At 41.8% G+C, this 16,484-nt stretch overlaps 1 protein-coding gene across 1 annotated transcript; it reads left to right on the top strand.

Moving 5' to 3' along the window:
* Window positions 1-639: 639 nt before the first annotated feature.
* Window positions 640-6,633, top strand: LOC142139891 (uncharacterized). The gene is made up of 4 exons (XM_075197750.1): window positions 640-1,432; window positions 1,757-1,840; window positions 2,318-2,555; window positions 6,570-6,633. The coding sequence occupies exons 1-4, from the start codon at window positions 928-930 to the stop codon at window positions 6,631-6,633; spliced, it is 891 nt and encodes a 296-aa protein (XP_075053851.1). The 5' UTR covers window positions 640-927.
* The last annotated feature ends 9,851 nt before the right edge of the window (window positions 6,634-16,484 follow it).

Raw genomic sequence — 16,484 nt, 5'->3', positions numbered from 1 at the left:
TGCAAAAAATTAAATCTCTATATAAATTTAAATGATTCAGGCCAGTGCCGTAACTAGACATTTTAGTGCACTGGGCGAGACAGGGCATCGGCGCCCCCCATCTTAATGGGAGTGACGTTTGTTGAGTGGGTGTGGCCAACCTGTGGAGGTGTGTCTAGCATTTTTTCTTCTACGTGTGTAACTGATATTCTTGAAAGTTGTAAAGCAGACCAACAATGGTGAAAAAACTATATATATATATGTATTTATACAAAAACTGGTAAACCCTCTCCTGGGGCTAGATTTACTATCAGGCGTGATGCATGGCGGCTTCAAACCGCCATGCATCGCGGCGGTTTTCCGGCGTGTTTGCATTGCAAACAGCCGGATTTACTAATGGGCGCATTTCAGCTTCAATTTGAAGCCGCCGGCGATGTAACGGCGGGATGTAATGCTCAAAGCCGCCGGCGGCTTTGAATAGAACATGGCGCTTTTGCTTTAAATGACGGCGCTTTTGTGTAAAGGCGGTTTTTTTGAAAATTACACCTGTCTCCTGGCCTGTTACTGGCTATTTTCAAACTCAGGAGATTTGACATCACAAGCCCTATATAAACCACTGGCCTGACACTTTTTTCTCTGATAGGGTTTAGAGGAGTTTTGTGAGAGGAGTTTGGAGGATAGTGGTTTGCTGAGAGTTGGTGAGAGTTGGAGTTTGGTGGATTGGTGGAGCGATATCTGTTTGAAGTGTGAGTAGTCCTGTGGTTTTTTCCTGTTTTGTACATTTATTTTCTCATTTATTTTCTGTCTTGTATTTTTTGTATTTGACTTGTCCTTTGTCTGTGTTACTTGTGTGTGACTGTGTGGAGAGTGTGTCTGTAGGTAGTGTAGTTTGTTCTTTGTGTTTGTAAGTCCTTCAGTGTTTTGTGTTTTTCTGTCTTCTGGGTAAAAATGTCCAGAGATAGGAGGGGAGAACAGGCTGAGGAGAGGGAGATGGAGGTTGAGGGGTCAGAGGAGGGAGAGGGAGAGGTTGAGGAGACAGGACAGGGCAGGAAGACCAAGACAGGGAGGAATGTGCGCTTCTCACATGATGAGAATTGTGTGTTGGTGCACAACATCATTCCCTGCTACGAGGTCATCCTAGGAAACCTGGCAGCCCGGACTCCTCTAAGGCGGCATCACCAACTGTGGGGGAGAGTCTGTGATGCCGTGAACGCGGTGGGCCCACTGAAGCGGACAGTGGCACACTGCCGCAAGCGCTTCTCTGATATTAAGAGGAGGCTTAAAGAGAAGATGGCCCAGGAAAGGAGGTCGACAAGGCGCACGGGTGGTGGCCCCCCACTTCGTATGGAGTACACCACGTACGAGGAGGAGCTGCGCCAGATAATGCCGGCTGAAATTGTAGAGGGCATAAATGTCCAGGACACCGACTCGCCCTCTTTTGGCCAAGTAGTTGGTGAGTTATTTGTTTTTTTTACCCTAACTGTATTTTAACTGCTTTTCTCTTTTTAAAACTGCTTTTCTCTTTGCAAAACTGCTTTTCTCTTTTTAAAACTGCTTTTCTCTTTGCAAAACTGCTTTCCTCTTTGCAAACGTTTTTTCTTAAAATTTTTTTTTTTTTTGTTTTTCAAAGTGTATTTTTGCCTCTAATAGTTTGTAAAGGTTTTTTTTTCTCATAGAAAAAAATAAATAAATTGCAAACACATTTGTGCAATAAACAGTATATTTGGAAATTGTTTATTTCTGGAAATACATTGTATGCTTTTTCTAATACATCCAGAATCGCCAGGACCGCAGTTCAGTCCCAGTGCCAGACCTACACCTCCACCTTCAGCGAGAGATTCGGGCACAGACGAGCAAGCAGGTGCGTGATTTCTGTTTAGGAGAGAAATAATGGAGTTACTTGATTTTCTGTGCAAATGTTACTGTCAATGTTGTTTTTTTTTTCTTTTTATTCTTTGCAATGAGAAGTTAGGGCTACATTTTACTCAACTGATATGTTGCCTATAGAAACCCATCAGAATATACCTTTACTTTATTTATTGCATTCAACAAAATGACAGCTAAAATCTGATTGGTTGCTATAGGCAACATCTCCACTTTTGATAGCATGCAGTTTAGTCAAAATAACCCAGCATGTACTACACAGTCCAAATGATAATGGGTATTAAAAGGATAATAAGTGCATCCGTAAGCAGGTAGCATAGGACTAGAAATCAGGAATGCAAACATTGTGAAAGAATCTGTAGTTGCTAAAGATTATTCTTTCCTATCCAGTGTTCAGAATGCAATATACAAACATATTATATACTATATACTTACCGTCATTTTTCATACACAGTGCCCTCTTCATACCAGCCACCTCAGGCGGAGTCCCTGGAAATGTCCCCTGAGCCAGAGGATCTAACAACCATCACCCTGGTAACAGTGGATGCCCCTGTGTCTGGCCTCCAGGAAGTTTCACCTGGCCCTGCTGAACCATCACACCACCAACCTGCACCTGCACCTATGGACCCAGCCAGAGAAATGGCGCTGTCTATTGGCGCATTCCAGCAACAACAGACATTATTCATGGACAGGCAAACTCGCCACATGTCCCAAATTGCGGCCCAGTTGAGGCGGATACACCGCTCCAATAGTCAACTCCCTGCTGGAATCAACCGTCTGGCAACAGCTTTAGAACAGACCATTGTGCAGCTGGCCCAAATGACTGGGGCTGTGGAGGCCTTACATTCCACAGTACGTGAGGGGAATGCCAATGTGACCCGGCTGGCAGGGCAACTACATTCAGAAATTGTAGCCCGTTTACCGGCACCTATGTCTTCAGCCACCACCAGTACCGCTAGTACGCCTAGCACATCTGTACAGAGTACTCCTCCAAGGAGAGGTGCTCGCACCAAGGGTGGGCGAGGGAGGGAAGAGAGTGGCACCAAGCATTGTGATATGCCTGCAAAAAGACGTCGGTAGTGCAATAATTATTATTGCTTCATGTTTTCACAAGTTTGCGTAAGCATTATACGTTATTATTTATTGTGTTCTGCAATAAATGCAGTTAAATTTCTATGGTGTCAGTGTTTCTTTTCTGCTAATTAAACAAAAGTATACTGATGTTTTAAAAACTATGCACTAATTTCACTTAAACATTGACCTCTAAATGTCACAATCCAGGGATGTTCATATTTACCACATGAGGAGTACACACTATCCTGTTTTTAAAGGTTCCAATTTACAAAACATTTAAAATAAAATATAAAAATTGCACTCACATAAAACACATTTTTGAGCAAAAAATGTTTTTCATACTATGTACTTACACGTAAAGTAGTTTGCAATTAGACGGTCTCTAATCTCCCTTCCGCCCTCTGTGCTCTGCACATCACCAGATGTGACACGGACCCCTTCTTCTTCACTGTCTACTGCAATAATCGGTGGGGTAAGTTGATGTATTGCTAGATTATGTATCAAACAGCCAGCCAGGATAATATCAAACCCCTTTTCAGGTGCATACATAGCCACCCAACCAGATTATTCTAGTAACCTGAACCTAGTTTAGCAAAGTACAAAGGTACGCTATAACACCCCTCTACTAAATCAGTAAATAAATTGCATGGTGGGAAGACACAAGAGAAAAAGAAACCAAAACAACACTGCAATTACAAGACACTGGCCTTTTAACATATACAATCCCAAAGGAAAAAACTTTGAACATGAAATGGCCCTTTTCCTTCTGTTCTGATTGCCCAAATACCTGAAACAGCACACTGTTTGAACAATCTCGCCGCTCACAAGCAGCGCTTTCATTTTGGTCTTTTGAATGGCGGTTTTCCGGCGGCTTTATAAACCCCCTAATAGTAAATCCGGCTGTTTGTATGTTGAACATTGTTGAAACCGTCATGGGGATGTATACAGAGGCGGGTTTGGAAACATCATTTTTGGCCGTTTGGACGGCGGGTTTAGCCTTAGTAAATCCGGCGATGGCTAAACCGCCGCCAAATCCGCCGAAAGTCGGCGGGTTTACAAACACGCCTGATAGTAAATCTAGCCCCTGGTGTAATTATGTGATATATATGAGAATTTGACTTTCAGTCCCTCTCTCAGTGATGTGTTGCATATAAAAAGACTGATCCATCCACTATGCCCTGAGACAGGTCAAGTGTCGTGTTTCTCAATCTCTAGTTATTGCACTTGGTCCTGGGCTGGGGCACAAGGGTAAGCCGCTCCAGAGAGGCATTCCCAAAAAATTGGCTTAAAAATAATATAGCAATCCCAGACAGTGTAGCCTTTTCATATACATATTACTCTCACAATCCCAAGCAAATGTACAAACAACACTCTTGTCAGAGTAAAAGGTGTTGGTATATTTGGAGCAATGCAACTGCTTTGATGGCAATATCGGCTATATATTTTTCTGCATATTAAAAATATGCAGTAAAATTGGATTTTTTTTTTCATGCGATAAAGGGGTAACAGACTCCACTTAAGCAGGTGACCGTGTTCTCATTCCGGAGTCTTGGCCATGTGAAGATGTGCGCTCTCTGATTTTAAAGATGTCCTGACAGAAATAAATAAAATAACTACTTGTATTCTTTTTAAATGTTGAAATCTATAAATTGCAGAGGCGGAGAGATGCTTGGTAGTATAGGGAGAGGAAACAGTAGCAGAAAGAAGGAAGTAATAATGCCACTGTATAGGTCATTGGTACGGCCTCATCTAGAATACTGTGTTCAGTTCTGGAGGCCATATCTCCAGAAGGATATAAATACATTACAGACTGTATAAAGAAGGCCAACTAAAATGGTGCATGGCCTACAGCACAAAACTTACCCGGAAAGACTCAAAGATCTAAATGTGTATAGTTTGGAGCAGAGAAGTGAACGGAGGAAATGATAGAAACTTTCATAATTATCAAGGGTTATAACAAGGTACAGGAGGGAAATTTCTTTAAAGGAAGAGAAGTACTAGAACACGAGGACATGCACTGACACTGGGGGGAAGAGATGTACTAGAACACGAGGACATGTACTGACACTGGGGGAAGTAGGTTCAGAGGAAATGTGAGGAAAATTGACATCACAGAAAGGGTAGTGGATAAGTGTAATAGCCTCCCATCAGAGGTAGTAGAGGCTAATACAGAAGAGCAATTTCTACATGCTTGGGATTGACATAAGGATATCCTTAAAAAGAAACGAGGATTAAATAGGTTTTGAGGTTATCATAGGTTAAAAAATGGGCAGACTAGATGGGCCAAGTGGTTCTTATCTGCCATCAAATTCTATGTTTCTATGGAGAGATGCTAGCACGGTTTAGGATATTAAATTATTTGGCTTGCCGGGAATATAAAAGAGGCATGTGGGGAAAAAGCACAGACTGTATTATTAAAGTGACTTTCATTTGTTTTTTTGATTTTGCATATGTGATCGTGGACATTTTATTGCTTCATATTTACCTTTTCAGCTCCTCTTAGATACAGCTTCTTCTTCATTATCCTTCTTCTGTGTTCTGCTGTCTGAAGACAGTCCTTTTCTACCTCCCCGGTCCAGTCGCACTCTGTGCTATAGCTCCTGGCTCTTCTTGACTCCTCTAAATCCACTAGCAGCATTGTGAGGTCAGATGCTGCGGGGACAGAGGGCAGAGTTCACAAGCCAGGAGGAGCCGGGTGCTGAGCGCCCTTTTGGAAGTGCTGGGCCGCTGGGCGTCCAGCGCCAGTAATCTGTAGTCACAGAGGCAAGTAGCAGGCAGCCGCTGCACCCACTTAGCACCGCCATAGTTATGGCTTTGCTCCACAGTACTGAAATCAACAAAACCTTGCCAACTCTCCACATTACAGCAACTGGCTATACCAACCTCACCTTGCACCAGTACAACCCATATCCCCACCATGCCCCAATGCCAGCCTTGTCCCCTGCCACCCCTCTACACCAATGCCAGTCCTATCCTCATACTACACCAATGCCAGCACTGGCCCCACACTTCACCAATGCCACCCCCTACCCACACTACACCAATGTTACCCCCCTCACCCACACTACACTAATGTTACCCCCCCTACCCTCACTGCACTAATGCCACCCTCTACCCTCACTGCACTAATGCCACCCCCTACCCTCACTGCACTAATGTCACCCCCCTACCCTCACTACACTGTCAGCCCCCTACCCACACTGCAGTAATGTCACCTCCCTACCCACACTACACCAATATCACCTCCCTACCCACACTACACCAATATCACCCCCTACCCACACTACACCATTGCCACCCCCCTACCCTCACTACAGAAATGTCACCCCCCTACCCATACTACACTATTGTCACCCCCTCTGCCAACACTACACCAATAACAGCCCTGTACCCACACTGCACCAATGCCAGCCATACTGGGACATGCAGGGGGGAGAGGAGGGGAGACAATGGCTTTCACTTGCATAGAGGTGAAGAGGGGAGGGAGGACAGAAACTTTCACGCACAAAGGAGAGGGGAGGGACAGAGGCTGACTGACACACAGAGAGAAAGGGGAAAAAGGCTCTCACAAGCAGAGAAGGAAATGGGAGGATATAGAAGCTGTCACACTCTGTGATTTGTTGAAAATACAGAAAATGGATGTTTGTTCGTAGCTCCGCCCACTTTCGGAAAGCTCCGCCCCTCCGAACGCCGTGAATGACAGGTATGCCGAAGCTGTCACACACAGGGGAGAGAGACTGTCCCAGGTAGATGATAGCAGAGAGAGAGGCTGACATGCTTAGTGCCGATTCGTGGAGTGTCCAAAGTCCAGCCTTTATAGAGACCATGGGTTCCCCAGCAGCCTGCTGTCACTGAGCCAGGCACAGAGGCAAGTAGTGGGCGGCTACTGCGCCCCCTTTGGGTGTGCGCCCTGGGCGACGGCACCGCCCGCACCTGCCTAGTTACGGCTGTGATTCAGGCCAACAATGCTATCGTTTGCCTACTCCTGGGTTTTGTGGTGGAAACCCATTAGCAGAGTGTGGCTATGAATGTCACACTTTTCACCTGCATATAGAGCACAACAATACTCATCATCATCATCATCATCATTTATTTATATAGCGCCACTAATTCCGCAGCGCTGTACAGAGAACTCACTCACATCAGTCCCTGCCCTAAAATATTGCTTTCTGTTGAACAAGTTATTTTCCTATTACTAATCAGCTAGGTAATACCTAGTGACACATATCGAATAGTACTCACTCCAAAACTGTCTTAGAAATCCAAAACATACACATGTGCCTTGCAAAATTCATCAGAAAGTAGCAGGACTGAAGGTACAGCAGAGCTGCCTTAAAATACACATTTGATTGCTACTCCACGTGTACATGTCTCATCCTAATTGCTCATCGCTCTGTCTCCTCTCCCCCTTGCTAGGATACGATGATTGAATGACAGGCAGACATTTTACACACTGGTGAAGAAAAGATCCGCGAGTGACGTTAGCTCACCCACATGTGCTCTGAGAACCAATAACAGAGCAGAGTACTGGAGAGTAGATTGTGGAGAGAGAAAGAGAAAATGAGAGCAAGCACGTTTGCGAGAAGAGAGCTGAGGGTCCTGGCCAAGGGCATGGACAGAAGGTCTGCAGGCTGCTATATTTCAAAAGAACTTAAGCTGCGGGCGTACCAGAGGGTGCGCAGATACATCGGCGCTCGGTCGTCCAGTTGCAACATCGCTGGAGCGACCTACGGCGGCGACAGCCCCAACTTTTGGCCAAGCTGAAAGAGGGGATTAGTAGATGTGAGTTCTCTATTATTCTCTATTATTCGGATACAATACTGTAATACATATACTTGCTTTAATTTTAGAAATCATTTTCAAGTTTTCCAAAGACATGGCAGACACAAAATATAACTCTGACTGCAGATTAGGAATGTAATTCCCCCTCCAATGCCACATGCTTTGGTACATATTACAGTTTTGTTTTTTTTATTAAATTTACTTTCTTTACTGATTGAAGCCCAAGCTCCAGATCAATCAGGCATGTTTGGGATTCAAACTCATGACCCCAGTGTTGTGAAGCAGAAGTGATAACCACTAAGGCACCATGCTGATATTACTGACCAGACATTTATAATATTACAGTGGCAGATGTGTTATAGTGCAAAAAGAGTTGAACGCCATCTTTGGGAACAATGCTCATAGTTGGCCTAAGCTGATTTTCACATATTAGCAGCTCGAACACAAATACATCCTGTAATATATCTCCCTAATCAGTCAGTAATTATATGCCCTAAATTAATTCTCATGGGCCAAAAAATAAGAAAAAAGTACTTAATTATATAGTAATAATGAGATTTCCACATCCCTAAGCCAAAAACAAACATTTTTACAGCCTATGTGAAAGTGGTATCTGTCATGTTTATATCCTTTTGGTAAAGATTATCTTTAGCTCTTCTGAAAAATACATGTTTAACAATGTCAGCTCACATTATTATCTGACTACATATATTTAATTGTGCACCAGGTAAAACTTTTCACAATACACTTATATGTAATATTTATTTTAACAGACCGTATGAATCGTGCCATACAACGAGAGGAGGTGTCGGAGGAGGAGGTGGCGGAGGCGTAGGACAAGCTGGAGGAGGAGCTGGCGGAGGAGGTGGTGCAAGAGGAGGAGATGGAGGAGGTGCCGGAGGCAGTGGTGCAAGAGGAGGAGGTGCAGGAGGAAGTGGCAGAGGATGTGGTGGTGGAGAAGGTTATGCTGGAGGAGGATTTGAGGGTGGAGGAGGCGAAGAAGGACAGCCATGAGGTGGAGGCATTGTTAGAATGTAAGTATTGACATTAAACACTTTTCATAATTTTCTACCATTTAGATGCCCATTGTAGTGGTAATAAATCCTTGATTTCTCACATGGCCAATTAACCTAGACATACTTATCAATTTCCCAAGTTTCCATCATGATGTTCCTACTAAGTGTTTTTTGAAAATACACTCCCCCCCTCACCTCGGCACAACAAAAATGTTTGTATATATATATATATATATATATATATATATATATATATATATATATAAATCTGCCACCAAAAAGGCTTAGGCCTCTGGCTCCAACTGTATTTTGCATCCCATTAGACATTGCTGTCAGTTTAAAGTTATGTAACAATACATGTCTCTGCTAATCCCCACAAAGGCCAAATTACACCTCGCTAACGCCTGTCTGTTTTCAAAATTAGGTAGGCATGGATTTAGTTTTTGGTTTTTTTTGTTGTTGTTTTTTTACAGCTCCAGAATACACCATGATTAGGGACCGAAACTCCCCTTCGTTCTGGAAATATCGGCAAAAATCCCAAAATATATATACAAAATAAATTGCAAAAGATCAAAAATTGATAAAACAACAAAATAAATTGTTGGATGACATTTATGGTCAATTTTTTTTATTTCATATTTGTGCATATGTTTGAGATTTTAAATATTATTGTTATAATATAATCAAACACAAACATTGATGTATGTGTGTCTTTATTAATGTATTACAATTGCACAACATGTGGGTATTAGGACAATAAATAATGGAGATTTCCAAAAACACATTATTAACATTTAAGCTAGATCATTCTGTTACTACTACATCAATTCAACATTTATATAGCACCACTAATTCTGACTTACTGTACAGAGAAGGCAATCTGTCCCAACAGAGCTTACAATGTAAAAGCCCTAACACAGACAGACTAGGGTCAATTCGTTAGCACCAAATGAAGCTACTAGTATGTATTTGGATTTTGGGAGGAAACCCACACTAACATGGGGAGAACATAATAACTCCACACAGATAAGGTGATGGGCAGAAATGAAACTCATGACACTAGCACTGGGAGTGAGAAGTCTAGACACTAAGCCACCATGATGAAACAGTATTGGCTGCAGTAGATGAAGAAAAAAAGGTTTGTTCTTTTTCACAAAAGGAACCTGTGCCCTCAAACAACAAGCCCCTCCCCCCTCCAAGAGGTAGGTCATTCCTAGTAATAGCATACACATAATGTACCCTGGGGCCTGAATCATTAAAGAAGATATATGCAAAATGCCATACCAAAATAACACCTTCCCAAAACCATCTTGCATTGGAGGGGGAGGTAAATGTTAAATATGAGGTCATATTTATATTTGGGGTAGAGCATTTCGACATCAACTTAGAATGTCAGGGGAAACACATGTAAACATGGAAGAGAACATACAAAGTCCAGACAGATAAGTCCATGGTTGAGAATTGAACTCATGACCCCAGTGCTGTAAGGCAGAAGTGCTAGCCACTAAGCCACTGTGCTGCTCCACTGTGGTCTGCATTGATTTGTTGTAAAGCTGAGTACATAACATAGCATACAAGCCGTAGGTGAAGAAAAAACAAGGCTTTAAGACAATGTTGCATTTAACTCAAATGAGCCTGTCCCCTCAAAATCAACCCACCCCTCTCTGGGTTTTAGGCCATTCATAGTAATAGATGTCAGCATGCACATAATAATGTGAATGTGCCCTGTGGCCCAGAATCATTTTTGAAAGTATAACATTGTAATAAATAAAAAATGCACCTTAGCCTAACAAAGTTGCATTTATGGGGAGGTAAATTTATAATATGAGGACAGATTTATAATTGGGGTACAGCATGTCGTAGATCAACTTTGAACGTCAGAGTTAAAATCAAACTATCAAGTGTTTATGTGTTACATGAAAAAAAAAACATTACTTTCCTTATGTGTAAAATACTATCCTAGCACTACCCCTTGCTAATTAAAACATCTTCTGGTTTGGACAAAGCTCTACTTGTATTCCTTTCCTTAATGATTCAGGCCCACAAGCTGCTCACAGATGCTAAGGCCATGATTGGTATTCAAGCTCATGACGCCAATGCTGTGAGACAGAAGAACAGACCACTAAGGTAACCATACAGATCTTAACTGGCTTATATTTTAATAGGGAAGAGTGCCAGTGTTGTGTTTTGTTTTTTTGAAGCACAGTGTATAGCTCTTACATCTTTTGCACGCATGCTGTATTGTTGTGCTTCTCGTTCTAGTCTATAGAATGTATTTATTTTTTAACTGAATGTTGCCAAAGTGGTTAGCTAATTCATCTTCCAACAATGGAGTCATGAGTTTGATTCCTGACTCACACCCTTTATCTGTGTGGAGGTTGTATGCACTCTCCTATGAATTGACTATGGATGAGTACACTACGCACTTTGTAACGTAAATGATATATATTTGTATAATACACTAATGTTTATTTTAATATGCATGTTTATTTATGCTAACGAATTATTATTAGATGCATGTGCATCCACATTCTCAGTTCAAATCAAACACAATCTTTCGTATAGGTGAATAAGAAAGTCTGTTGATTTAGCTCATTTAACACTTCAAAGTCATTTGTCCAAGGTTATATAGGCATGTAAGTGTTAATAAGAATAATTAGGTAATAACAGTTCTGCACAATACACTACGAATGTGTTTTTAATTTGTAAACAAACCCTTCGCACCTACCGAATTTTCCGTTATGTAACACCGTCTTATCTTTAAATAAGAAGCAGATCTTAAGAAGCGGATCTTAAGATGAACTGACTGCTTAAGATCCGTTGCATCTTTTTTTCCGTAGCATAAATGGCTTAAGATGGGCGTGTCTCCCACACAAGATAAGATCCGTAATGAATCAGGCCCTAAATGTTTAAATTGACTAATGATAAGAACCAAAAGTTTAAAAAAAAAGTATTTTATATCTAGTACTAATTAAACTTCTTTTTTAGACACAAGGATGGCCAGATATGTATTAACTTCTTCTCTAAATTTGTTTCTCACTAAGGCAACCATTCCAACTGTGGGGGTTACAGGAGAAGTGTACCATTATCCCTTGAGTGCACAGGCAGAAGTTAATATTAGGCCATTCTAAACATTCTTTCTTCTAGTTACGGTGGCTCATACTATCTTACTTGGCCAAGACTTATTATTTAAAATAGGGTGTGTAATATACTGTACTTTTGATGGTTTTAGACATTCCAGGAAGGCATGCACAGGAGGTGCAGTATATACGTGACACCCCACAAGGTCTAATGTTGCACTCAACTGTTATAGATCCATCGCAGGTAAAAGAAATGTTATCACAGAAACTGGGTCCCTTATGGACTAAAGATGGACAGTACACTGGATTAATGGTTAATGTAATTCCCTGTTAGGATTAAAAAGAATGGGGAAGGGGCTACAGCTTAGTTTAAGATTTAAGGGGAATTAATAAAATAGTTGAGAGCAGATTCCCCGTAGTGCCCAATCTAGCTGTCATCTTGATGCAAATCTCATTCTCTGCGAATCTGTAAAGAAACTTACCTGGTCCATGCTTGTGATGAAATGGGGTGCTACTTGACTGAGAACTTTTTATTCATCAACCGTATCTCACAGTTTAATGTACTTTTTAATCCTTGGCCCAGTCTAAATATATATACACCATAGTATCTTTGTATTATGTGTAATATTATTTCATGTTATTAGGTATATTTTGCCCTTGCTATTACCTGCAATATTGTATGTATAACAAATATAAAGAATGTTGCCATACTGTGTGAAAATAACAGGGCAGCAGAAGTCATTTTGCTTGTGTTAGCTAATGTAATTACCATTTGTCTCAAATGTACACTGTTATGAGGTGCAGCTTAGATTTGGTTTGTAATTTGCTGCTTGAGAAAGTCTGTCATACAGACGAAATGCGTCGCTTTGTCTGCTGCCTATCATCTAGATCAAATTGTTACAAGGTATCACCTTACTTCTCAAATGGAACTTTCATTTATGATTACTGCTTTCCATCCGGACGTCTGAATTGGTGCGCACCGAAGACTGGATGTAATACGCTTTCAATAACCGTTCTTACGGTAAGAAGGTATACCTTTCTATTTCTTTTCCGGATAAGAGACTATCTTCATCAACTTTGAAGGCAGAACGATCGGAGGCACGTGCTTCAATTACTTTATAGCCGCTTAGACGGTAAGAAGTTGTCTATTACGTGCCGAATCCGACATTAGCCTCAAATATTGGACTGAATTCAAACATGATTATTTCTGGAAGCAAAACCATCGGAGGTATTTGATTCAACCATTTATTAGCCGCTCAGGCGGTAAGAAGTTGTTTTATATGTGCCTAGTCCGTGATTAGCCTCAGGCATTTGATTCATTACGGATGTTATAATTACACTTGGGATATACAAGCTACATTAAGATATTTGATACATAACCCTGAAGGATATAGATCCGAAGAAATCTAACTTTACTCTGGACTGCAAATTTATATATGATCCTCTATTACTGGACCACTGTCTATATATCTTGTGGATTATATATTTAAAAGACGCATGCATGACCGTTTTAATATTCAGGAGGGATATCCCTGTTATATATGTCAATTTATTTTGATATTATAACATTAGTTCATCAGCTGGATAATATTATATATTAATTACCATCTCAGGCTCAAGGGGTATTTATGTATATAAAATTATATTATATTATCTGTATCAACACTTGTGGTTTAACTGTGGCTTGAACATCTATTCAATTGATCTTTTTTATTGCATTATATATTGTGCACTTATTTTATATGCTGTATCTATCTACATTGATCCATCGAATAAATATTAGGAGATTCTGCGCAACTTTTGTTCTTTATTTGTAATTGTGAGAGTTTGCAAAATGAAAATGACATATCCATATAAGTAATCATTATGTTATAGCGTTAAAAGAAATTAGTAGATATTGTACTCAGAATGAGAAAAGATTGAAGCTTTGAAAAATGTTGCAAAAGATGTTCTCAGAGAATATGGACAAGCCAAGGATGCACAGCTGAATGTTTTATGAAAAGTAACATTAAGACTGGTGGCAGAATGCCTGAGAAGATAAAAACATAAGAAAGATTTGTTTAAAACTTACAAAATGCAGAATACGCATAATGTATCATTAGCTTGTTGTTTTCATAATTTACAGTTTTTTAATCGGTTGTTACACTGCTATACCCCTAAAACTTCTAATTGGTTGTTAAGCTTTTATACCCCTAACACTGTTATTTATAATTATATGAGTTATTTCTGCAGTAAAGTAGTTTCAGTTTGGAAACCAGACACTTGTGTGGTCTCTTATCTGTGCTCCGATCGATCGTTACTATAGATATTTGACAAACTGCTGACTAACTTATTCAATTACAGGTGGTTTTTCTGCTAACATAGGTAAAGAACCTCAACATAATCAGAACAATGTCTGAGTTAACTAAATGGCAGCCCCTGTTAATTAGCTAGGTCACGAGATAATGTGAGAGGTAATTAGGTTAGAACTTTTAGATGATATGCAACGTGCCTCCACAGTAATATACTGGCTGAAATAGCATTGGGAAATGTATTAATATGTATCAATATAAATGTTATTGTATCAAAATATATCACAGACTCAGATTGTGTAATGTTGAAGATACTATGTGTCAAATGTCTTGTTGTTTCACGCAAGCGTGAAGTGTCATTCCTTGATGTTTTATTGTAACTCTTTGTTTAGTGTATTCAGTCAAGTAGCTAATTGATTCAAGTCATTCCATTGTATAATCAAGGTAACAGAGACTGTATATCTTAGAGCTAAAGTATCCACTGAGAGACCCCTGCTGTAAGGTGGAGGATTGAGACATTTGACCCTACTTCCTGTGTATACAACGAAGCATATAGGGAGAGGAGAGAGCCAAGAGAGCTATTCTAGCTAGGAGGATCCTGGGGCCTAATTCATTAAGGAACTTGGAGGATCCTGGGGCCTGATTCATTAAAGAACTTAAATTAAAAAACTTCTCATTTAAGTCTCCTGGACAAAATCATGTAACAATGCAAGGGGTGCAAACTAGTTTTCTGTTTTGCACATAAGTTAAATACTGACTGTTTTTTCATGTATTATTATTATTCTTATTATCATTTATTTGTTAGGCGCCACAAGGTATCCGCAGCGCCGCACACAGTACTAACAGTAGACTATTCAGGGTGAAACCATACAGAACAATGAACAAAAAGTACCAATACTTCAGAAACTCCGGCTAGTCATATGCAGTAAAGACAGAGCGGAAGAACAGGTATGGAGACAGGAGGGGAGGGGGCCCTGCTCATACGAGCTTACATCCTAAGGGAGGGTAAACAGACCAGGCACAAGAGGAGCCAGTTGAGGCAAGAGGAGATAAGGGAGGACGAGCTAAAGGGAGGAGATGGGGGTTAAGTAGATGGTTGGTAGGCTTTGAGGAAGAGGTGAGTTTTGAGTGCACGTTTGAAGGAGCACAGAGTAGGAGAGAGACGGATGGAACGAGGGAGGTAATTCCAGAGAAGGGGGGCTGCACGGGAAAAGTCTTGGATTCTGGAGTGGGAAGAGGTGATAAGAGTGGAGGAGAGGCGGCGGTCGTTGGCCGAGCGCAGGGAGCGGGCAGGAGTGTGAATGGAGAGGATGTTAGAGATATAAGGGGCAGTAGAGTTGGAGAGAGCCTTGTAAGTGGTGGTGAGGAGTTTGAAAAGGATTCTGTAGGGGAAGGGGAGCCAGTGTAAGGCAAGGCAGAGAGGGGAGGCAGAGGAGGAGCGGCGTGAGAGGAAGATGAGTCTTGCGGCCGCATTGAGTATAGAGTGGAGGGGGGAGAGACGGGAGTGGGGGAGGCCAGCGAGGAGGAGGTTACAATAATCGAGACGGGAGATGATGAGTGCGTGGATGACAGTTTTGGTGGCATCCTGAGAGAGAAAAGGACGGATGCGGGCGATGTTGCGTAGTTGGAAGCGACGGGGTTGGGCAAGGGAATGAATGTGGGGGGCAAAAGAGAGAGAGGAGCCGAGGGTGACACCCAGGCAGCGAAGTTGGGTGACAGAGGAGATGGTGGTGTTGTTGACGACAATAGAGAGGTCATGTGGGATGGGAGTCTGGGCGGAGGAAAGACAATGAGTTCAATTTTAGAGATGTTGATTTTGAGAAAGCGCTCGGACATCCAGGAGGAGATGGCGGAGAGGCAGTCGGATACCTGAGCGAGGAGGGTGGAGGAAAGATCAGGAGAGGAGATATAGAGTTGAATGTCATCAGCATAAAGGTGATACTGAAGACCGAAGGAGGAGATGAGAGCACCAAGGGAGGAAGTGTAGAGCAAAAAGAGTAGAGGGCCAAGAACAGAGCCCTGCGGGACTCCTACGGGGAGAGGGTAGGGGGAGGAGGAAGAACCAGACGTGGATACAGAGAAGGAGCGATTAGCGAGGTATGAGGCGAACCAGGCATGGACAGAACCAGAGAGGCCGAGAGAGAGAGAAGAGTTTGTAGCAAGAGGGGGTAGCCCACGGTGTCAAAGGCTGCAGAGAGGTCAAGGAGGATGAGTACGGAGAAGTGACCCTTGGATTTGGCTGATAGGATATCATTAGTAATCTTGGCCAGGGCAGTTTCGGTAGAATGGAGGGGGCGGTAGCCAGATTGGAGAGGATCAAGGAGGGAATTGTCCGCGAGGTGCCTGGTTAGGCGGCTGCAGACAATCCGCTCAAGTAA

The sequence above is a fragment of the Mixophyes fleayi genome, chromosome 2, assembly GCF_038048845.1.
Source record: "Mixophyes fleayi isolate aMixFle1 chromosome 2, aMixFle1.hap1, whole genome shotgun sequence".
Lineage (NCBI taxonomy): Eukaryota > Metazoa > Chordata > Amphibia > Anura > Limnodynastidae > Mixophyes > Mixophyes fleayi.
This window is presented reverse-complemented; position numbering and strand designations above follow the sequence as displayed.

Bases quoted from the DNA above. Each gene is read 5' to 3' on its own strand.
- LOC142139891 (XM_075197750.1), top strand. From the start codon at position 928: ATGTCCAGAGATAGGAGGGGAGAACAGGCTGAGGAGAGGGAGATGGAG. The intron at 1,841-2,317 runs GTGCGTGATTTC...TTTCATACACAG, and splicing joins GGGCACAGACGAGCAAGCAG to TGCCCTCTTCATACCAGCCA. The intron at 2,556-6,569 runs GCAAACTCGCCA...TTGAAAATACAG, and splicing joins CAGACATTATTCATGGACAG to AAAATGGATGTTTGTTCGTA.